The sequence below is a fragment of the Bos taurus genome, chromosome X (assembly GCF_002263795.3).
Source record: "Bos taurus isolate L1 Dominette 01449 registration number 42190680 breed Hereford chromosome X, ARS-UCD2.0, whole genome shotgun sequence".
NCBI lineage: Eukaryota > Metazoa > Chordata > Mammalia > Artiodactyla > Bovidae > Bos > Bos taurus.
The window spans coordinates 132,194,281-132,218,969 of record NC_037357.1 but is presented as its reverse complement, the minus strand read 5'-3'; the positions used below and the strand labels follow the sequence as shown (position 1 = coordinate 132,218,969).

Here is a 24,689-nt window from a genome sequence, read left to right as displayed (position 1 = left end):
ACATGGATCATTTTTTGTTCATCCATCTAATTCTATAATACATATTCACTTCACCCTATAATAATGAGGTCATGGTTGTTCACTATTATTGACAATGCTATTTAATCAACAAGGCTCCACATGCTCCCTGGAAAGATCCCTGCCAGAAGCAGTCAAAGACCTGTGTTCTGCAACTTGCCCTTGCTTTTAGTGCTGCCTGCATGCTCTTGACTAAATCCCAACATGCTGCAGTTATGGTGAACTTCATGGAAACATATTTGTCAACTAAGATGTATTTATTACACCTGTAGTGAGTTGAACTGTATTGTATTCCACACCACCCCCCAAAAAAAGTATGTCCAAGACCTAATCCCTGGTACCTGTAAATATAACCTTATTTGGAAATGGGGTCTTTGCAGATGGAACCAAGTTAAAGTGAGTTCATACTGAAGCGGGCTTCCCAGGTGGTGCAGTGCCGAAGAATCTACCTGCCAGTGCAGGAGACTTGAGACACACTGGTTCGGTCCCTGGATAGGGAAGATCCCCTGGAGGAGAAAATGGCAACCCACTCCAGTATCCTTGCCTGGGAAATCCTATGGACAGAGGAGCCTGGTGGGCTACCGTCCATGGGGTTGCAAAGAATCTGATGCGACTGAGCACACACGCATATTCAAGTAGGGTGGAGCCTAATCCAGTGACAGGCATCCTTTTAAGAAGGAGAATTGGGTACAGACACAGAGACACACAGGGAGAAGGCCACATAAGGACAGAGGCCAAGATTAGAGTGATGGATCTAGCAGCCAATGGACGCCAAGGACTGGGCTGCAAACACTAGGAGGTGGGAAGAGGCATAAAAGAGGCTCCCCAAGAGCCTTCAGAATGAGCAAGGCCTTGCCAACAGCTTGATGTTGGACTTCTGACCTCTAGGAATAGCAAAAAAATCAATGTCTGTTTCATGCCACCCAAGTGTGCAGTAATTTGTTACAGCTGACATCGGAAACTAATACAACACCTTTTCAATAGTGCTTTTGGGGGGGGGTGTTCTTTGGAGGGGTGATTCAAATCTACAAGTTTAGGGATGCTAAAGTAAGCTGGATTAGGGAGAGCTGTGACAGGAGTCGGGGCAGAGCAAAGCAGTGGATGGGGAGAGATTCTTGAAGGTTCTAGTTCCTTCTAATTTCATCCATCTTAGATATCTGGCTTCTGCAAAAACTAATCTTAAGAAGATTCGCATCAGAAAAATATAAAGGGCGAGGAGGGTATAAAAACCATGATCAAGCAGTTTTCATATGAAAAACAGCACATAGAGAAACTCACCTCAACATGTTGACATGTTTGAATGAGTTTAGCCAAAAGCGTCTCCAGTTCCGTGTTCCTCTTAATAAGGTTGGTGAGGTTACTCTCCAAGTTTTGCTGTTCAAAAAAAGAGAGAGAGGAAAATATTATTCTGCATGCTTTTAATACTTTAGTATACATAAAATTACTTATACTCAGGAAAATGGATACATTTTAAGAGAAATCTCAATGAAATCTATGCCATTTCAACTTCTTGTAGATTTATACTAGATTTTGAAAAATCACATGTAAAAGATTGTTTTAAAATGTTCACCTCTTACTCTTTTTGTGCCTGCTTCATGCACAAACTCGGGCACATTTCACTGACTAATTAGTCACAGGTTATTTCCTGGTTGTGCACGAGGGAGAGAAGAGGTAATTGGATTTCTAATTCCTTATCTGAATCAGAAATGGCAGTAACAGAAGGAATACGCTCCCATATCAAATCAACCACTGTTGGATTTTTAGAATTTACCATCTTATGGGCAGGCTGATGTCAATTCCCTGGAGAAAGGTCTGAACTATCCAGCTATTGCTGACATTATGGTCATTTATAGGCATTTAGAAGAAGTGCTCATGATACATGTTTATTCACTCACGGTATGTTTCACTGTACATGCTTCTATTCTATGCTTGTCAGCCTATCAATGCCAAATCAAACTTCCATGAATGTTACATTTTTCATATCACTATCCGCCTTATGGACTTCCGAGGTGGCACTGGTGGTAAAGATCCTGCCTGACAATGCAGGAGACTTAAGAGATGTGGGTTTGATCTCTAGGTCAGGAAGATCCCCTGGAGGAGGGCATGGGAAGCTACTCCAATATTCAAGCCTGGAGAATTCCATGAACAGAGATGTCTGGAGAGCTACAGTCCATAGGGTTGCAAAGAGTCAGACACAACTGAAGTGACCTAGCACATATCCTCCTTAAGAATCTACAATTATGCCCTATTCCTTTAGAACATCCATATTTTTTACAATTTATTTTATTGAAGTATAATTGATTTATAATGTGTTAATTTAGCAGATTCAGTTTGATACACACACACACACACACATTCTTTTTCATATTCTTTTCCATTATGGTTTATCACAGGATATTACATATAGTTCCCTGTGCTATACAGTAGGACCATGTTGTTTATCCATCCTATATATAATAGTTTGCATTTGCTAATCCCAAACTTCATGGCAAATAGATGGGGAAACAATAGAAACAGTGACAGACTTTATTTTCTTGGGCTCCAAAGTATCTGCAGATGGTGACTGCAGTCATGAAATTAAAAGACACTTGCTCCTTGGAAGAAAAGCTATAATAAACCTAGACAGCATGTTAAAAAGCAGAGACATTACTTTGCCAACAAAGGTCCGTCTACTCAAAGCTATGGGTTTTCCAGTAGTTGTGTATGGAAGTGAGAGTTGGACTATAAAGAAAGCTGAGTGCCAAAGAACTGATGCTTTCGAACTGTGGTGTTGGAGAAGACTCTTGAGAGTCCCTTGGACAGCAAGGAGATCAAACCAGTCAATCTTAAAGGAAATCAGTCCTGAATATTCATTGGAAGGACTGATACTGAAAAGAAGCTCCAATACTTTGGCCACCTGAGGCAAAGAATTGATTCACTGAAAAAGACCCTGATGCTGGGAAATATTGAAGGCAGGAAGAGAAGGGGACAACAGAGGATGAGATGGTTGGATAGCATCACCAACTCGATGGACATGAGTGTGAGCAAGCTCCAGGAGTTGGTGATGGACAGGGAGGCCTGGCGTGCTGCAGTCCATGGGGTCGCAAAGAGTCGGACACGACTGGGGGACTGAAATAAACTGAATTTGAAACCCCCAATCCACCTCCCACCCCGACCCCAACCTTGGCAACCACAAGTCTGTAGAACATCAAATTTAAAATTCCCCACAATGACTATTAACTTTATTTTCAACCACAGTAACCCTCTGTCCTGGGTAAGATTTCTTAAGAGTTCTCCGTGGCTTCTTATTCTTTATGCTCTTTATTTGTACCATTTTGCCCATCGACATGCGTATTAATGAAGCTTCTACCACATGCCAGATCATGAGAGAGAAAACTTAAAAGATCTACTCCCTATGTGCAAAGAAACAAGTATAGCACTGGGACAGAGATGCTGTAAACAAGAGAAGTGGGAGAGTCGGGCTGCCTCAGAAGGTTTCCAAGATGACGCTTCTTTCTTGGAGGCTAGGAGGGTGGTGAACATGAGTGGGAGTTTCTTGGGAAGAGAGAATGCAGGTGGAGGTGAGCACACAGAAGTTTCCATGGGTGGGGAACAGCACAATCTCATACAACAAGCTCAGGGAGGCATGAGAGGGCAAAGGATTAGGGCAAGTGTGTTTTTAACATATAACCAATTCCATAGACATGGTGAAGGTACAGAAAGGCAATCTGATGGTAGATCTAAGTTTTGTAATGCCGTCCGAGTAAAAGGATCTGGAAAGACTATGAGGGAGATTTTGAAAATCAATTTCATAAAGGTGATAACAGTTCATTATACTGGGAAATTTATTTCTGAGGATGTTTACTCTTTCTACTTTCCTACATTTGAGATTTAGAAAGGTATAGTCAGGAAAAGAATCACTTTTATTGAATGCTTAAAATGTATAATCTCAAAGCAGAAATCTCTTTGGTCATTCTTAAACAAGTTATGCCTGTGCATCCGGTGTTTATCCTATTGTCTAACTTTTTTTCTATTTCACTGGCCACATTTTTCATTTCCAGTAGGTTCTTTATAACATCTCCCTTTTCTTGTTGAATTACCTTCTGTTCCTGTTCCTGGATGCAACCGTCTCCTCTACAACTTCCAGAGAAGTGAATATACTTATACGTAAGCTCTTCTGAGAAAAGGCTATTTCCTATTTTCCTGTATTTGCATAACATTTCAAGAGAAATCGGTTTCATCTTAGGTCTTGTCATTTCTGTCTGACAGCTCATCTGACGTGAACTTCGTCCCCTGCACAGGCAGCTGGGGTGCCTACTCAGTCATTAGGGCTTGAGGCTGCTTTCCCAGAGAAGGCGTTCCCACAAGACACCCATGTGCCACAGAGGCGCAAGTCCTGGTTTGCCTCAGTGCCTCTGCTTCCTTCCATGAGAATCCTGTCTGGCTCCAATTCTAGAGAAGGTGGGAGTGCCGTTCGAGCCTGGTGTGTACACGGGGAGCCCTGCACTCCAGGTGCATGGGGCGTCTAAGCCTTCTGCCACGTGTGGGGCACACTCCACCAGGTTTACCCTCAGGTCCCTGCTGGCCCCTCACCCCCTCCTCTCATTTCTGCACGTCCTTTCATTTCTGGTCCTTGGAGTCTTCCCACTTATGTTTAAGCTTGGTTATTATTCTTTAAAATGCATTAAAAATATTTTGTCTGTAATTCTCATGTGTTCAGAGTTCAGGGAGAGGTTTTGGGCATTATTTCATCTGGATGGGAAGACCAACAGGAAATCTTCCATGTCGGCTTTGAGACACTCAAAGCGTCTCGAGTATACATATTTTAAGACAAGAAGAACTGTTTCTCCCCTGAAGGATGGGATACCACAAGAAGTCAGAGAATGCACCAGACAGAGTGATTTACGTGCAACTTAATGATCTTATGTTTGTATCAAAGAAAAACTTGCTTTCAAAGCTCTTTGCCGCCACCACCACAAAAGCCAACTGTTTTTCTACTGTTTGAATTAAAGCAAACTGCAACTACTTTATGGTCTGAGACTACAGAATCATTTCGAGGCCTTCAATCATTCGGTGTCTTTCACGTGGATATGATGACTTTATGGTACATCTGTCAACTTATTTTTGTATGTTCATCTTAGGGAATCCTTTTGCTTTTCTTTTTGGCTGACCCTTCAGAGCAGGAAATTTCTCAGGAAATGCATCATGAAACTGTTTAAAGTTCAATTGTCATAGGTAAGACTTTGAAAGCTAGTCAGCAAGAGCTCCAAGTAAATGCAATCTAACACATTTAGACTTTACAAACATCTGCTTGCTTTCCCCTCCCTTTATTAAGGATCCATGATGTATAAAATCTGTTTTTAATCAACTAATATGCAGACTAAAGCCTGTGGTTTAAACCCATTGACCTAGCTAGATCCTTTGGGGTTATTCAAATTTAAATAGTACAAGTGTTATTGAAGCCCGCAAAGAATTACTAAGTCACTTAGAAATATAATAAAGGGAAATGAAGCTGAGAGAGAGACTTGATTCCAAGAGGTACCACAGGGACTGACAACACTTTTCAAGAGAGTTCAGGGAATGGGAAGGGAACCGAATCCAGTCCTCAGTGAACCATGTATCCATAACTTCCATTACAGGGACTGATATGGAGTTTTCTCGAATTTAACTGTATCACTAACATCCTGTGTGGCAGTCAGCAGGGCCTATAACCTCTTGATTTTGACTGTGCTTTGTGCAAAAGAGAGATAATGCTTTTTGGCATCAGAGTCTTGTGACTGAAGTGGATATAAGTATCTACTTCCCTATGGATATCTAAGGAATTCTACAGAATAGCCCTCTCAAAAGTTTTAGTTTCCTGTTCTCACCTCAAAAACGTCAATATATTTCCATTTCCTTAGGGAGGTGAACCATGGAGAAGTCCAAGTCAGGCATGAGTGACCACACAGGTAGAGCAAGGAACCTGGGGTTACGACCTCAGCTCAGTTCTCCTGGACACATGATGCTAGGGCTTAGTTTTCTCATCCATAATGTGTAGAAACAATAAATATACCCATTTGTTCTATTGGGGCTTACCAGGTGGCTCAGAGGTAAGAATCCACCTGCCAATGCAGGAGACACAGATTTGATCCTTGGGTCAGAGAGATCCCCTGCAGGAGGAAATGACAACCTACTCCAGTATTCTTGCCTGGGAAATCCCACAGACAGAGGAGCCTGGTGTACTGCAGTCCATGGGGGTCACAAAGAGTCGGACATGACTTAGTGACTGAACAACAACATGCTATTGTTAAGTTCAGAGGAGACATTGAGCACACACACCAGGAACCATAATAAAAAGGTTTGTTGAAATCATGAATTACAGGATGAAACACTGTTTGGGGTCAGCACCAGATATTACAGGAGCCCAACCTCATGTCTCAGGCACTCACCCTTCTCATGCCTGCTGATGGCTTTTTGCTCAAAGTACCTGTTCCTTTTGGCTCGAGGCAGGCAGGGCAGACTGGGGTGCTGGGGAGAAGGCAGATTGATGCCCCAAGGAGCAGTCCTCAACCAGCAAGTACTGGTAGCTGGTAAAGAGCCCAACTTCCTCACCTCCAGGTGGGACCACTCTGAGCTGGGTTTCAGAAAATCTCACAGTGCCCCACTGGGAGGAGCCCAGTGTTCACAGCAACCGCCTGCTCGTGACCATGCCCTCTTTCTGTCCTGCCATCCCTCTCCCTTCCAGATGCTTCCTGGATCACCTCCCAATTTGCATTCTGATTCAGGGTCTTCTGGAAGAACTCAACTAAAACTTTTTTCCATAGACATCCTAATCTTTTAGTTTTCAGTATTCCTTCTTATGAGGAATAGCCAAATAAACAGAAGAATGGGGACCTCCCTGATGGTCCAGTGGCTAAAACTCTGAGCTCCCAATGCAATGAGATTTGATCATTGAGGTTTGATCCCTTAGCTAAGACTTTGCATGCCACAACTAAAAGATGCCGCGTGCATCAACTGAGACCCAGCATAACCAAGAAATAAACCAAACTAACAGAAGACTATTGTTTTGGAAAGACATTTACAACTACAAAAGTTTGTTTTCTGTTCCTCGCATCTTCCCTCTTTCCAACCTTTTCAAGAGACCACAATAGCCTTCAAATCCCAGGCTCTAAACCAGCACTGTCACTAGAAATATGATTTGAGTGACAAATGGGAGTCACATTGAAAATTTTCAAATAGTTGTTATTTTTTAAGAAAGTGTAAAAGAAACAGATAACACTTATTTTAATATATTTGGCTGAACTCAATTTTCAAAATATTATCATTTCAACATGTAATCAATATTTTAAAACTGATGAGATCTTTTATATTCTTTTCCTTTATTTTTACTAAGTCTTTGGCATGTTTTGCACGTATGCTGCTGCTGCTGCTGCTGCTAAGTTGCTTCAGTCGTGTCCGACTCTGTGCGACCCCATAGACGGCAGCCCACCAGGCTCCCCCGTCCCTGGGATTCTCCAGGCAAGAACACTGGAGTGGGTTGCACGTATAACATATCTCAATTCACAAAGCCACACTGCAAACACTCAGCTGCTACATCAGTCCGTGGCTCCATTACTGGACAGCACAGCATCAGAGTCTAGAACAAGGGTCAACCAAGTTTTCCTGCAAAGGGCCAGGGAGTAAATAGTTTAGGCTTTGTTAGCCATATGGTCTCTGTTGCAGCTACTCAATTCTGCTGGTGTTTTAGTAAGAAAGTGGCCACATGTAAACATGTGGGACTGTGTGCCAATAAAATTTTAGAAGCATTCTGAATGGATGCTTTACAACTCCATTAGATCACAGATTTCTGGGAAAGCAAATACTACATTGTTGAATAAACACAGTTTTACATGAGTAGACAGTCTAGGAATTATCACTGATACATCATTTCACACTTTGTCTAAAACCAAAGTCAGGTTGTGCCTAGCCTTAACTCATCGCCTCTTTCCCAGGTATTTTTCATAGTCCTCCTCTTCCTCTGTGAAGGGAAAGGAAGAGTCTTTGCTGAGAAAGATGAGGCTTTTCTAAGTGTGTGACTCTTTGTTGTAATTCAACACACACCCTCCCACCATGTCATCACCCCACCAAAGAGGAATATAAATCATTCAAGATGGTCTGTCTCAAAGTAGACATGCAACAAGTCAGATTTCGTTTTCTTCACATGGAGCAGAAGACTGGGTGCAAATCAAGTGCTCCAAGAAGGATGCTCCCCTGCATACTTTGTATGGAAAGGAGGACTAACTTTTCCAGCAATTTTTGTTTTAACACATACATTTATAATATATTCAGATGGAGCCAGACTCAACCTCTTTCATATTACATAGTTTTCAGTAAGGTTTATTTGAGTTGATCACTGAACAATTCGTGGCAGGATAGCTGATTTTGCACCATCTCAATACGAGCCTTTAGGCATGGATCCGGACACTGGCTGAGGATAGTAAATCCACCTTAACAGATGAGCTTTGTGCTTCTACACATACTGAGACCAAATCATATAACAAAGTAAGCAGACAAAAATACCCCTCATTTCAGCCTTTGGAGACCTGTACCTAAGAGTCAGATTGCAAGGAATGAGGGACTTGTCATTGAGCAGTACTATGAAAATGTATGGCTGAAACAGGAGATTTCAGTAACTCCTTTTGGATTTGTCCAGGCCTTAAAGAATGTTTGCTCTTATTCCGAAGTCAATGCTTCAGAATGTCTTTAAAGTAGTGTTAAGTCTGGATACCTTTCAAGGCAAACACAAATCTGGCTTGTTCCATTCTATAATTTTCAGAGCGACACTCAGGAACTCTGTTCATAGCCTTGACACCCAACACCAGCCCTCCAGCACCATCAGGATATGAACATGTCGAGTGCCACCATCCGTATATTTTCTTCTAACAAACTTTAATCATAACCCTTAATATAAAAACACACCCGTATTAACACATGCCACCTGCACAAAAACGTAAATTCTTAACATGTAACTAAACTCTTAAGATGTTTTAATTACGTTGCAGGAATTTGAGGCTATCTTCAGGTTGAGCTCATGACAGACCGCAAATCCGGGTGATTTATGCTGGTTTGAGTTTTTAATGCCTTTTTTCATTGGTTATGATAGTTAACATTTCCAAATGCCCTGGCAAGACAGGTCGCCCAGGGAACTTCAAAAACATAATAAAACCCAATCTGCATACAAATTTAAGTTTAGTGTTCCATGGACGACAATTTAAACCATTTTGATATGTGATACTATATTTACCTTGTCAGGTTTTATTTGATATTTCTATATTAACACCACAGAATCTATACCATATATTTATAAATTCCACAGTCAGTTCAGTGTTTATTATTGTAATCTAGTAGTCAATAATATACAGAGAATAATTTTTAAATACCGTTTACAGCCTAGAAGAGCTTTCAAATGTTAATGGATATAAATAAATCTCAGTATAATTACACTCATTTAGCTGTAATGTTAGCAGATCCAATGGCAACTATTTATTTGCAGGTATTAGAGATGTGAGTAGCCTTTCCTGTTCATTCTTCATCCACAGGCCCTATTTCTGTCTGTAAGAAAGATGAGCAATGGACCAGTAACACATTCATCAATTTTGAGAATCAATATTGAGCGAAAGAAGCTGAATGACTAGGAAACTTTGAAGGTCTCTAACTTAAAAATAATGATGTCCTACAAACTAGTGGTTACCGGAGGGAGAGGGGAAAGGGGAGGGGCAACATAGGGGTGAGGGGTGAAAGGGTTACTAAGGGGCTCTATGAAATTGTGTGTGTGAAAGTTTTGAAAACTGTAAAACACTATAGAATATCAAGACTCTTTCATTCAATAAGAAAGGAAAATCTCAATTATTAAAAGAAAAAGTGATTGCCTAAGAGAAATGTTTTAGAGAACATAACTAGGACTTCTGTCAATGGAGAATACAGGAAGAATCTTGTGAGATGACAGTGTAGGGGTCAGAGCCATGAAGGTCCAATATGGCGGTCATCCTGCTGCCTTCTCTGCTCATTGCTTCCAGTCAGGTTCTCAAATCCTCCTCAACTCAGCACTCTGGGCTACCATAGCAGATACATGTGGTTAACTCCAGAGAGGTGACCAGTTTGTTACTCAAGAATTAGATGGTGAAAAGATTATGAGAATACTTGAAAACAGACTAATTTTTGCTTGAGTGAAAGCTTTCAAGTTGGGGACATATTTAATCTCCTAAACCAGGGGTTGGGAAGCTACAGCCCAAGGGCAAATCCTGCCTGCTGTTTGTTTTTGTATGGCTTGCTAGGTAAGAATGGTTTTTACATGATTTTTTTAACCAGGAAAAGGATAAAATTTTGTGACACATGAGAAATATATGACATTCAAATTTCTATATCCATAAAATTATCTAGGAACACAGATCATCCCATTCATTGATGGTTTGTCTCTGCTTTTATGCTACAATGACAAAAGTTGAGTACTGGTCCTTTACAGAAAATTGCTGTCTCCTTGAAAAAAAGTTAAAAAATTAATTCACAGCTTTTTTTATTAATTAATACAGAGTATTTTCTCTATTGGCTCAAATCATTTAAAAATTTAAATGTAACTCAATCTGCTTAACATGAGAGTATAACAGTATAGCTAAACCTTCAATCATTCAGGTACTCAAAATTCTAAAGGAGAGCTTTTTGTTGGCTACTAAAATAAATTTTAATTCACAAAAGGAAAAAAAATAGCTTTAAATCACCAGTAAAATATAATGTCTGGATAAATTCCTCTGCAACTTCTGTTCAGAAAAGTAGAAGATTCAGACCCAGAAAAAGTAAGAAAGGATCTTAAGTTCGATCAAGGCTGCTATAGGAAGAACATGGTAAAGAGTGAGTAAAGAAGGCACTGGCCATATATTGGGAGAAAACTCTAATTTGAAAAGATCCATGCACCTCAATGTTCATTGCAAGACTATTTGCAAGAGTCAACACATGAAAGCAACCTAAATGTCCGTCCATAGAGCCATGGGATAAAGAAGATGTGGTGTACACACACACACACGCACACGGAATACTACTCAGCCACAAAAAAGAATGAAATGCCATTTGCAGCAACATGGATGGACCTAGAGATTATAATACTAAGTCAGACAGAGAAAGACAAATATTATATGATATCACTTATAGGTAGAATCTAAAATACGATACAAATTAAGTTAGTTACAAAACAGGCTCACAGACATGGTAAACAAACTTATGGCTACCAAAGGGGAAAGTGTGGGGGAGGGGAGGGATAAATTAGGAGTTTGGGATTGGCAGATGCAAACTACTGTCTATAAAATAGATAAACAATGAAGACCTACTGTATAACACAGGGAACTATAATCAGTATCATGTAATAACTCAAGAGTCTGATCAAGCTCCGGGAGTGGGTGATGGACAGGGAAGTCTGGCATGCTGCAGTCCACGGGGTCACAAAGAGTCAGACACAACCGAGTGACTGAACTGAACTCAATAATCCATAATGGAAAAGAATATGAAAAAGAATATTTATATAGTAACAATGAAACTAACACAACATTATAAACTGACTATTCTTCAATATTTTAAAAAAGGCACAGCACAAGGATTACGCAGTTCTTTCCACTCTGCAGTTCTTTCCACTGGGCTTCCCTGGTAGCTCAGCTGGTAAAGAATCCACCTGCAATGCAGGAGACCCCAGTTCAATTCCTGGGTTGGGAATATCCACTGGAGAAGGGATAGGCTACCCACTCCAGTATTCTTGGGCTTCCCTTGTGGCTCAGCTGGTAAAGAATCTGCCTGCATTGTGGGAGACCTGGGTTCAAACCCTGGGTTGGAAAGATCGCCTGGAGAAGAGAATGGCTAGCCACTTCAGTTTTCTGGCCTAGAGAATTTCATGGACTATATAGTCCATGGGATCGCAAAGAGTTGGACGGGACTGAGTGACTTTCACTTTCCATTCTCCAAAGAAGTGTAAAGCATTGGGTTTTTGCAAACAAGAGTAAAGTACTGGGTTGTGAGTACACCTCCAGTGTGGAAGTACTCACTGACTGTTTGTTGTTTCCATCAGTTTTCTTTTTCTCAGTATCTTTTCTCTTAATCATAAAATACACCTCAAAGGAGAGCTTAGAGCGCTGGATAATTAATGTCTATAAAACTGATATTGATGGATGTCAAACATTGTATATGTCCCTTCAAGGTTTACTTCCTTCATCACTCAGAGATTGAATAGTTTTGATCTTATCCCCTTTCTTCCATCTTAAGTAGATGATGACATTGCCAGATACTCATTAACATGTTCTGGCCTTTCTACTTAAATAGGGTTTTAACTGATACCATCAAACATTTTTTACCAGATCTGAATGTCCCATGGTGGATGCCTAGCCTTCGATGAACGGAAATACTTTTTTTTACATTTTTATTTTTAACATACTGTGGGAAGACCAAATCTTTTTCTAAGCCAGTGCCTTACACTCCAAAGATATTTCATGTTGCCTGAAGCAAATATATCGAATGTATTTCAAGTTAAAACAATTGAGTCTTTGATCTAATAATTTTGCACAAGTAACTATGATTTGCATTGTTTCTATAGCAACTTCTATCTCCTCAAATTTTTAGGTTTTAGAGGCATATACCTTTTCTGGATTATCTGCTAAAAACAAATGAACATTCAATACATGATTCAGGTTTGCTCTTGATTTTGTGGCATTCCCAAGAAGGGTTCATGTTGTTCACAAAATTCATATCCCATCTACATAGTGCAAAAAGTATTAAAAGTAAGGGAAGTGACACTCTTTGATTAAAAAAAATAAGACTAAAATTACATTCAACCCAAAGTTGGTCTGGTCTGTTAAGAATTTATAGAATCAATGTTATGTAAGAGAATTCTCCGTTTGAGACAGCCTAGAGAAGCAAGATGGAGAAGGCAATGGCACCCCACTCCAATACTCTTGCCTGGAAAATCCCATGGATGGAGGAGCCTGATAGGCTGCAGTCCATGGGGTCGCAAAGAGTTGGACACGACTGAAGCGACTTAGCAGCAGCAGCAACAGCAGAGATGCAAGAAAGACTATGAAAGCATGCGATCGTTTCTTAGCCCTAAGTAACCTTCAAAGACAGAACTTCCCTTGGGTTTCAGACCTAAAGACTCTCAAATTCCTTAAACTCATTGCATCATTCATCCCTGACTTCACCTTTTACTCAGCCAGCCATTTCCTCTGCTTTTAGTAGCATAAGGCTGTCTTTGTCCAATCGAAGTGATTTGATTGAAGCCAAATTAAAGCAACATGAAAGTTACGGAAGGAAGCGAGATGACAACAATCTACTGGGTGAGTGGTTCCCACCATGGTCTGCACTATGCAAATCAACTACGGGGCTGTACAAACACAAGGCCTGGTCTCCTCCCCCTTCCCAAAGAAAGAGTAGGAATTACTCAGACTGGGGTGAGGTTCAGGGATTGCGATATTTCAAACTCCTCAGGAGATCCTAGTATGCAACCAACTGTGAAAACTGTTGTTCAGAATCAGGTTGCCAAGTTGCTGGACTGACACAGTGTACAAAAATTAATCATGTAGTCCGTTTACTAGTTTGACACTTCAAGATTTATTCAGAATGAAAGGAATATGTTTGTAATGCAGCATATGTATATAAGTATGGGAATAAAACTAGATATAACTATACCAAAACTGTCAATTTAGGTGAATGTATTGTAGGAAATCCAGGAACTACTGAAATAGTGTTCTGCAGGGGACACTGATTATCACTGGCCACAAAGTGAGAAGGCTGTTTTGACTTGAAAATACAGCAGAAGACTTTCTTGAATCATTCGAGTATTCCCAATGTCAAAGAATAATCCCTGATGGTCATCTCAGTTTATCATTTGCAACAGTGTTAGTATCATAAAAATTTGCTTTGTTGATTTTAACAGTTGTTCTTTCCACAGAAATATAAGAAAAGTAGCTTAGATGTTTATGATTCAACAAGATTTTTTATATGGTACATTAAAGATTTAGGAAAAGGATTTAAGGACTCTGATGACAAAAGAATAGATTCATTTGCCTACCCAGATTTTTAAGATCAACTCATGTAACACAATTGTCTTGAAGACCAGAAATTCCTCTGTGGTTTGAAAGGTAAAATGCAACATTTGCAATGATGGAAACCACAGTTGTTTAGTCGCTCAGCTGTGTTTCACTCTTTTGTGACTTTGTAGACTGTAGCCCGCCAGGCTCCTCTGTCCATGGGATTTCCTAGGCAAAAATACTGGGTGGGGTTGCCATTTCCTTCTCCAGGGGAGCTTTCCAACCCAGGGATCGAACTCAAGTGTCCTGCATTGAAAGGTGGATTTTTACCACTGAGTCACCAGGGAATCCTGGAAACCACAATGATAACTTTTAATTCATTCATCTTTGCTTTGCTTTAGTTGACGGCTTTTCTTCAATTGATGGCCACTGGTCTGCTAGTAAAAAAAAAAAAAAAAAAAAACCTGGAGAGTGAATTATTTAATTTTTTTATTAATAAATAAAAGTGAATTTATTTAATTAATTAATTTTCAGTGCTTTACAACAAATTATTAAGCCATTTTCCCAGAGTTGGTTTATATATACATGACTAAAGACAATTCAAGGCTCACTGTATTTCAAAAATGAACTAACTTTCATTTCCCTGGCATATACTTTAATTTATGTATGTGTGCGTGTGTATGTGTGTATTGTTCTTGCTACAAGGGGGCTTCCCTGGTGGCTCTGACAGTAAAAATTCTGCCTTTAATGCAGAAGACCTGGGTTCAATCTCTGGGTCAGGAAGTTCTTCTGGAAAAGGAAATGGCAACCCACTCCAGTATCCTTGCCTGGAGAATCCCATGGACAGAGGAGCCTGGTGGGTTACAGTCCATTGGGTCACAAAGAGTCAGACATAATTGACCACTTACACTTTTTTTCCTTGCTAAAAGAGAAGGTAATAAATGTCACATAAAAATATTTCTGAAGTCAGTTGCTTTTAACCCAGGGAGAGAAAAAGGTCCAATATTCAGAAAATTGGAGGAGACTTGCCAGTTATAACAATCATGAATGACAAAGTCTCATCTTGTAGATGAGACTTCAAGATGACTCTAGTCTGTAGAGTCTAGAAAGGAGACCAGGAATTTATGGATCAACAGCCTCCCCAGGGAGCTGGTTAGAAAGACAAATTCTTGGATGTGCTGAATTAGAAACTCTAAAAGTGGGGCCCAGCAACCTGTGATTTAATAAGAACCACTTATACAAATGTTGTAACATCCTTGCGGGGGGCGGGGGTGGGGGGCGTGTTGCTTAAAATTTTTAAAGCCAAGAAAAGCTAAGGGTAAGTTATCCTCATGCTGCACTTTCCATCTTCCCTTTCTCATGGATACCTTTGGATCCTGTTGCTCAGTCTCTGTCATCAGGCCCTGTCCTTGGGCTTTCCCTGGCTCCTTCAGTCTCCACAGGGGAACAGGAAGCATAATGGAAGAGGGTGCTAGCCGAGGCAGAGGAACAAAGGAGGGCTGGAGAATTTGGGAAGTAGGGGAAGAGAACCCAAAGTCATGGAAGAGGGAAGGTTTGGGAATGGACGGGCATTTCACCCATCCATGCTTTTTACCCCTTTACCCTTGGCCATTCTGAATTGCTTTCTCTAAGAAAAACATACCCAGAACTCACATGTTCAGAATGTGCCAGAAAACAAAGTCTTGGAGAAGTTGCCCTAGTGTATTCTCAATTACTTATAAATGCTGTTAAATTTTTTTTAAGTGGTGTTGAAAGGGGGAAGAGGGCAGTCAGCCAGCAGAGAACCCAAACTCATCTGTTTATGATGAAAATATTGAATAAAATTCCCCCCACCCCCACTGGCTGGAGTAAGCATATCTCTTGAAGATGTGGCTTGACACAAAATGTATAAAGCTGAAAGCCAACATGTTAAACTTTGCTCTCAAGAGTTTTTTCTTTTATATTTTATTTCATGTTAATCTTGCTCCCAGGATTTTTTACTGTGACTTTTGCATTTGATTTTCAAGTGTCTGTGGCTTGGTCATAGGACATTAGAGACTGCTAAATAATTATGTGGTGGTAGTAAATCATATAGAGCTCATGCTCAGTCATGTCCAACTCTGCAACCCCATAGACTATAGCCCACTAGGTTCCTCCATCAATGGGACTTCCTAGGCAAGAACACTAGAGTGGGTTGCCATTTACTTCTCCAGGAGATCTTCCCCAACCAGGGATAGAACCCATGTCTCCTGCATTGTAGGCAGATTCTTTACCACTGAGCCACCAGGGAGCCCCAAATCATATAGTGGCCTTCCTCTAACCACTGTCTTTCTGTAACGTGTTTCTTTTACTTGAATGAAGTATCACTTAATATGGCTAATGAATACTTTTCTGAATCAAAGGCATTTACTATATAAACTTTCACACTGTGTATTTTTCATGGCAAGCAAGTTTTTCACCAGAACATGTTCTATCTTCAAACAATTATGACAAAACAGTGACTTCTAATATTCAAAATATTCTAATGGTATTAGAATGCTTAGAATATTAATATTATTCATAATATTATAATATTTTGAATATTAGAAGTCACTGTTCTAATATTATTAATAATATTAATATTCTAATAATAATATTAGAATATTCTAATATTCAAAACAGTGTCTTGCTAATATTCAAATTTCAAATCTCAGATCTCAAATCTGACAGACTTTTAGCTTTGATCATCCCTTATTATTTTAAACTCAACATTCTTAACTGCATCATATACCCCTTTGAAATTTCTTCCCATTTTTTAGTATTCACAGAGTATATAAATGACATTACCATTCCCCAGGTGGACACCAGGACATCATCTGATATTCTGACCTCACATTCATGCCTTCTCTTAATCACTCTCTAAGGTTGTTTGGTTGTTCAATAAAAGACCCCTTAGCCTCAGCCTTCCTTTTTCTTCCCAAGGCTTTCACTCTAACCATCTTCTTCCATGAGTTGCTGGTTTTCATTCCTCTAATTTTTGCCAGCCAGTCAGGTCCACACATGGCCACCAAAGTCATCATCCTAGTAAACTTGTATTACTATACCATTAATTCTCAGAAGTCCAAAGAAAACTGTCCATTCTTCAAGAATTAAGCTCAAACTGCTGAGTTGGGATGCAAAGCCCTCAAAACTATGGTAGGTTTAATAATTCTGAAAGATAAATGCACCCCAATGTTCACTGCAGCACTATTCAAATAGCCAGGACATGGAAGCAACCTAAATGTCCATCAACAGAGGAATGGATAAAGAAGATGTGGTGTGTGTGTGTGTGTGTGCGTGTGTGTGTGCGTGTGTGTGTGTGCGCGTGTGTGTGTGTGTATGGGGGGAGAGGAACAGTACTCGGCCATAAAAAAGACTGAAATAATGTTATTTGCAGCAACATGGATAGACCTTGAGGTGATCCTACTAAGTGAAGTCAGTGAGACAAAGATAAATATCATATGATTATCACTTACATGTGGAATCTAAAAGAAAAACAAAGATACAAATGAATTTATATACAAAACAGAAACAGCCTCACAGACTTCAAAAACACCTTTATGATTACTAAAGGGGAAATGTGGCAGGGAGGGCTAAATTGGGAGCTCGCAATGGACAGATACACACTATTGTATATAAAACAGATAACCAAATTCCTGTAGAGCACAGGGAACCGTACTCAATATTCTGTAATAACCTATATGGGAAAAGAATCTGAAGAAGAAGCAATATATTTACCCATGTGACTGAGTCACTGTGTTGTACACCTGAAACTAGCACAAACTGTAAATCAACTATACGCTAATGAATTGCTTTAAAAAATAAAACATTTTAAGTACATATATCGATAATATTTTAGCAGGTATTGCCAAATGACTCTATGAAGTTTGATACCGATTTATATAGTGTTTATTTTTCTGCCAACTTGCTAACTTTGAGAACTGCTCATTTTTGTCTTAGCCACATATGTTGGTAAAAGAAAATATGAACCCATTAGACTGACATATACACACTACTATATAAAAAAGATGACTAGTAAAAACCTACTGTATAGCACAAGGAACTCTATTCAGTGCTCTGTCATGACCTATATGGGAAAAGAATCTAAAAAAGAGTGGCTATATATGTATCTGTATAACTGAATCACTTTGCTGCACACCTGAAACTAACTCAATGCTGTAAATCAACTAGACTCCAAAATAAAGTACAAAATTAAATATATATATATATATATATATAATATTATTTTATATATATATATATATATATATATATATATTTAATTTTGTACTTTATATATATATTTATATATATATATTTATATATATATATATATATATATATATTATATATATATATATATATATAATAATAATATTATAATTTTATATAATATATTATTATAATAATATAATATAATATATATATATATTATAATATATTATATATTATATAATATATTATATAATATAATATTATATATAATTATAATATTATAATATATAATATATAATATATAAATATATATATATATATATATATATATATATATGGTTTAGAATTTCCCCAATAGAAGCCAGCTATAACTATCAACACCCCACACAATGAACATTCAACTTCAGTTACAACGGATTCCTTACTCATCAAGAAATGCCATATCAGTTGATTCTTCTGAGCCCTTGTCTGCATCTTTGCACCAATCCAGAATTTTTTCATTCTCTCCATGGAATCGCAGAATCTAGCAGAGGGCCAGAGGCACTAATAAACGCTCACTCGATACAGGAGGATATGAATAACATTCATGCAACTAAAGATTTTCTATCTATAACAGAAATCACATCAAGCCAAATCTTAATTCTATTTCAAAATTGGATAGGATTAAATCATACCTTTCCAAAGACATCAATACATATTTGCGACATCAAGCCAGAGTTCACTAAATCATAAAAACACTTTGATTAAATTAGTTTCAGAAATTGCCCTCCAGCCAAAGAGCTATGTACTATGCAATGCATTGGGCAATAAATCTTAAAGTCTACGTGCTGACAGGTATAGGATGATTTATTGAATTGTAAGACAAGGACTTGTGAAGCATTACTAAGAAAATATACACTCGTCCAATGCAACAGGATTTTACTTAACAAGAGCAATTTAGGAGGAAACTGCACTATTAAAATAATAGCAAACGGTTCCCATACACCTCTAATTCTATGTATTAAAAATAATCCAGGAATGAAATCATTAGATTGAGCTGCTGGCTGGAGATCAGACAGATGACTCAATAATGCTTCATCTCCGTCAGATAAAGCTCATCTCTGTCTGGTAATAATCGGAGAATTTATACTACCTGTGACCGCCAAGATTTCTTCGACCACATGTTAGCACTGTGATTTTTTCTCTTTTAGTCAATTTTCCTTTGCAATATTATTCTACTTTACAAAATAACTAAAGAAACTTAGCCACATGGTTAACTTTCTCTTCCTGATTAAACCTGGATTACAGTGGCTTCCTGAACTTTAACATTTAATCAGTTTTCTTGAAAATTAACACTGTTTACAACTAAACTTTCCCTGACAACCAAATAATCAGACATTTTAAATGTTTAAAAAAATGAAGGGCGGGGGAGGGATAAATTAGGAGTTTGGGGTGAATAGATATACACTGCTGCTACTGCTGCTAAGTCACTTCAGTTGTGTCTGACTCTGTGCGACCCCATAGATGGCAGCCCACCAGGCTCCCCCGTCCCTGGGATTCTCCAAGCAAAAACGCTGGAGTGGGTTGCCATTTCCTTCTCCAATGCATGAAAGTGAAAAGTGAAAGTGAAGTCGCTCAGTCCTGTCCGATCCTCAGCGACCCCATGGACTGCAGCCTTCCAGGCTCCTCCATCCATGGGATTTTCCAGGCAAGAGTACTTGAGTGGGGTGCCATTGCCTTCTCCAGATATACTCTATTATACATAAAATAGATAAACAACAAGGTCCTACTGTACAGCACAGAGAACTATATACTCAATATTTTGTAATGATCTAGAAGCGAACAGAATCTGAAAGAACAAAAGATATGTATGTTGGAGAACTCAATCACTTTGCTGTACACCTAAAACTGTGATCACACCTTTGTTCACCACCATTGTACAACATTGCAGATTAACTATACTTCAATAAAAATAAATTTTAAAAAATAAAAGTAAGCTGGCACACAAGGTCTTGATAGCCCTGGACAGCCTGTTTCAAAAATCAGGCATTTTCTTATATTTGGTAACATTATTAGTACCCTACAGCACCTGTGACCCCAAGGCCTCAGCCCAGCCAACCCTGAGCCCAAGGAGTATGTTTAGTCTGTTTGACTGAAATTTAAATAAATAAATGTAAACTCTCTCTCTCAAAAAAGTAAGCTGGTACAAAACTCGAAAAAAAAATTTTTTTTATTATCTAAGGGGAACTTAGATAAGAGTTCCTTATATAAGAACTTAGATGAGAATCACTTGGACTGGAAGGAGATCAAACCAGCCAATCCTAAAGAAAATCAGTCCTGAATAGTCATTGGAAGGACTGATACTGAAACTGAAGCTCCAGTACTTTGGCCACCTGATGCGAAGAACTGACTTATTGGAAAAGACTCTGATGTTGGGAAAGATTGAGGGCAGGAGGAGAAGGGGATGACAGAGGATGAGATGGTTGGATGGCATCACCGACTGGATGGACATGAGTTTGAGCAAGCTCTGGGAGTTGGTGATGGACAGGGAAGCCTGGCATGCTTCAGTCCATGGGATTACAAAGAGTAGGATACAACTGAGCGACTGAACTGAACTGAAAGGGAACTTTACGTAGGTTATGGTTTTTCCAGTGGTCATGTATGGATGTGAGAGTTGGACTGTGAAGAAAGCTGAGCGCCGAAGAATTGATGCTTTTGAACTGTGGTGTTGGAGAAGACTCTTGAGAGTCCCTTGGACTGCAAGGAGATCCAACCAGTCCATTCTGAAGGAGATCAGCCCTGGGATTTCTTTGGAAGGAATGATGCTAAAGCTGAAACTCCAGTACTTTGGCCACCTCATGTGAAGAGTTGACTCATTGGAAAAGACTCTGATGCTGGGAGAGATTGGGGGCAGGAGGAGAAGGGGACAACAGAGGATGAGATGGCTGGATGGCATCACTGACTCGATGGACGTGAGTCTGAGTGAACTCCGGAAGTTGGTGATGGACAGGGAGGCCTGGCGTGCTGTGATTCATGGGGTTGCAAAGAGTCGGATACGACTGAGCGACTGAACTGAACTGACCTGAATGAAACACTGCATCTTTGGGGCTCAGGATACAAAGGTAAACCAGAGTGTCATGGGAGGGATTGGAACAATTGTGCCACAACATGTGCATAGAACAGCTTGGAGGTAGACCAGTGAGAAAGGCTCATTTTGTGTTGTCAGGATGGAAAGATACTACTGGAGAATTTGATACTCCTGCTACTGTTACTAGTCTCTAGTCCCCAAGTGTATTCTAGAACCAAACAAAAATCCTAGGTCTAGAAAAATAGGGCCCCTTAGGAGCCCACTCTAAGATGGTGTACCAGAGAGACTGGATTCTGATTACAGCCAGCCCTTGGAGTCAGAAGGAGGCTGAAAGACAGCAGGTAGGTAGGCTGCTGGCTCCTAGTGGAATCTTGGTTTGTTTGCATGACAAGAGTCCTTGTCCAGAATTGTCAGCAGTGTTCTGCTATTTGAAACCCGGGTTTGGCCTTTGTTTTTTGACTCAATGTGTTTGATCCCTGGGTCGGGAAGATCCTCTGGAAAAGGGACTGGCAATCCACTCCAGTATTCTTGCCTGGAGAATCCCATGGATGGAGAAGCCTGGTGGGCTACAGTCCAGGGGGTTGCAAAGAGTCGGACATGACTGAGCAACTAACACATAACGACCATTTAGTTCCTGAGACTTTACAGAGGAAAACACGGCCAGTAGTTATCGGACGCACAACACCAGAAGTGGGTATATTACACTTATGATATACAGACAACAGAGTGATCAGGCCTCTGTTCACCACCACTATACAAGTGGTTGATGAGATGGGAACAGAAGTTCCGCTAGAGGCAGACCCACATGCTGCCTGCAGGACTTGAGGAACTAGACCCCTTTAGAGGGCCTGTGTAAGCCTCCAAAATCTGGGAAATTTCTAGATCCCTCATAGCACCAAGTACTTCTGAAATCCATCCAGAGTTTTGTCTGTGACCTTGGTCTGTTTCTTGGGCTGTCAGTGTTCCACAACGATGGTTGTAACTGTGGTCTGCAGAAGACTCTGTGGTTTCACAGAAAGAGGCCCAGAATGAATCGAGTTCAATTATAGAGTCTGATGCATTGCTTCAAAGGGTGTCAGTTTGTCCTTGATCATCTGAGACAGAGTCTGTCATCTTTGGAGTCACAGACCATGAAGTTGAATATATGGAGGGGGTCAGGAGGATTCCACCCAAAGAGTCGATCTGGTAACCATTAAGTCTATCCACGCCAATGCCCTCTAGTAACACATGCTGAGCTTCTCTCTGCCCCTTCTTCTAGTGAGAGGACTTCCAGTGGAAAAGACATACACTCTCTTGAAGGAAAGCATCATTAGGACAGGACTCCTTTCTTTTCCTCCCATTGGATTCAAAGCACCTAATGCCATGCTCATTGCATAGCAGATCCTCCACAGATATTTGCTTAAGAAATAAGCAGATGGGTGGGTGACTGGGCAGATGGATGGCAGGGTAGGTGGAGAAGGGTTCCTACAGAATTGGGGAAAAGAATTACTCACGTTAGTCCCAAATCCTCAGAAAGTTTTCCTTCTACAGAGCTAAGCTGGTGAGGCCTTGGAGTTGGAAACTTTCCCAATTCTCTCAAATGGGCACTTCTGATTCTACTGGGAGCTTTCTGGAAGGATCCACTCTGACATTCTATGGAAGACAGCAAAAGCAGTAGGCCTTTGTCTCCTTCTCTGTCAAAGTGAAAGTGAGTGAAGTCGCTCAGTCATGTCTGATTCTTTGCGACCCCATGGACTGTAGCTTACCAGGCTCCTCCATCCATGGGATTTTCCAGGCAAGAATACTGGAGTGGGTTGCCATTTCCTTCTCACCCAGGGATTGAACCCAGGTCTCCTGCATTGTAGGCAGACGCTTTACCGTCTGAGCCACCAGGGAAGTCCTCTATTTAAATCTTTCCTGCACTTGTGCTGAAAAGAAAAGTCTCACTCTCAGGGCTCCATCTCCTCCTGTTTGCCTACAAAGTGACCGGTGTAAGTGAGCAAATGGAAACCAGCAGACACTAGTTTTCAGATTGCAGACAAACAGAAAATTTTTAGGTGCTAGTAACAGGTTTTTCCCGCCAGTCATTTGGAGCTGGTTATTCCAACTTCTCAGTATCTAAAATCAGTAACTTTAAAACTTGAATCTGAAGAAAACAGTCTTCAATGTACTCTAAAGCACACTATGTGCTTGCCATCCCTTTTGATAACCAATGACATGCATGAAATGCAAAAAACAGGAAGGAGTTGTCACAAAAGTCATTTTACATGATTTCCATTTTGTACTACAGCCAAGTGTCTCCTTAGCACATAGGCCTGAAATGGTAGGTTGATGTCCCTTTAGAGAAGCATTCAAGAAACTTAAGAGGAAATGGCAGAAAGGAGTTCAAATCACAAAATAAAAACCACAAGAGTGAATTTTCTGAGCACAGGCAGAGTAAATGAAGGGGTGGAGAGAGGAATGGGAGAGGTCCTTTAAGGGGAAAAAAAAATCTTACTTCAAAGACTTCTGGAAACTTCCAGAGCTAGGTATTTCCACTGGATTTTCCAGGCCTAATCAGACTCCCTAGGACTCTGGTTCATTTATTTCTAGGCAGCCACTTTACCATTAAGAGTCAAATCTACCAGGGGAGTTTTTTCACCACTAATGAAACCTAGCATGGGTAATGGTCTTACGGCATATGATGGAATTTGGCAAAATCAACGGCCGTTTGACATGGTTAACACACTTCTGGATCATATCAATTAAATCCTTCATAGAATTTTCACCTAAATTAAACACTACAAATGTACAGCTGGAAGGCAGGTTCAAAAGAAAATCTCAGCTATATACATTACAACCATTAATGTGTTTTGCAGTTTTTTTTTTAAGTTGGGACGAATCCAAATTGACCATGTGTATGCTGTCTTTGGCAATCCTATGGTTTTTCAAAACAACTATAAAAATAAAAGAAACATTTGCTCCTTGCTTCTCCATAGGGTACTTTGTGCTCTTAGAATAAATGCTCAAGACCATACAAAATGTTGTAGCTCATTATTTACCAATGTCTGCCAGTTTTAAGAAATGAAAGGGCTATGATGAGGGCTTCTGGGGTGGGAACTTTAAGATTTAACATCGTGATTAACATCAGAAATAGTATCTAAACAAAACCCTGAAGAAAAAGGGTTGAACTGGTGGCTCAGATGGTAAAGAATCCGCCTGAAATGCAGGAAACCTGGGTTCGATCCCTGGTTTGGGAAGATCCCCTGGAGAAGGGAATGGCTACCCACTCCAGTATTCTTGCCTGGAGAATTCCATGGACAGAGGAGCCTGGCAGGCTACAGCCCACAGCAAAGAGTCAAATACGACTGAGCAACTAACATTTTAACACTTAACATCAGAAATAGTATTTAGAGAGAACACTGAAGAATAAAAGGGTT

General features: G+C 39.9%; 1 protein-coding gene across 3 annotated transcripts in view; it reads right to left on the bottom strand.

Moving 5' to 3' along the window:
* The window catches only part of MID1 (midline 1), a 149,416-nt gene that overhangs the window by 87,754 nt on the left and 36,973 nt on the right, over window positions 1-24,689 (bottom strand). For all 3 annotated transcript variants that reach the window (XM_005228472.5, XM_005228478.5, NM_001192822.1), the window contains one exon: window positions 1,297-1,392. In XM_005228472.5, the coding sequence (XP_005228529.1) occupies window positions 1,297-1,392 (96 nt within the window). The remainder of the gene's footprint in view (window positions 1-1,296; window positions 1,393-24,689) is intronic.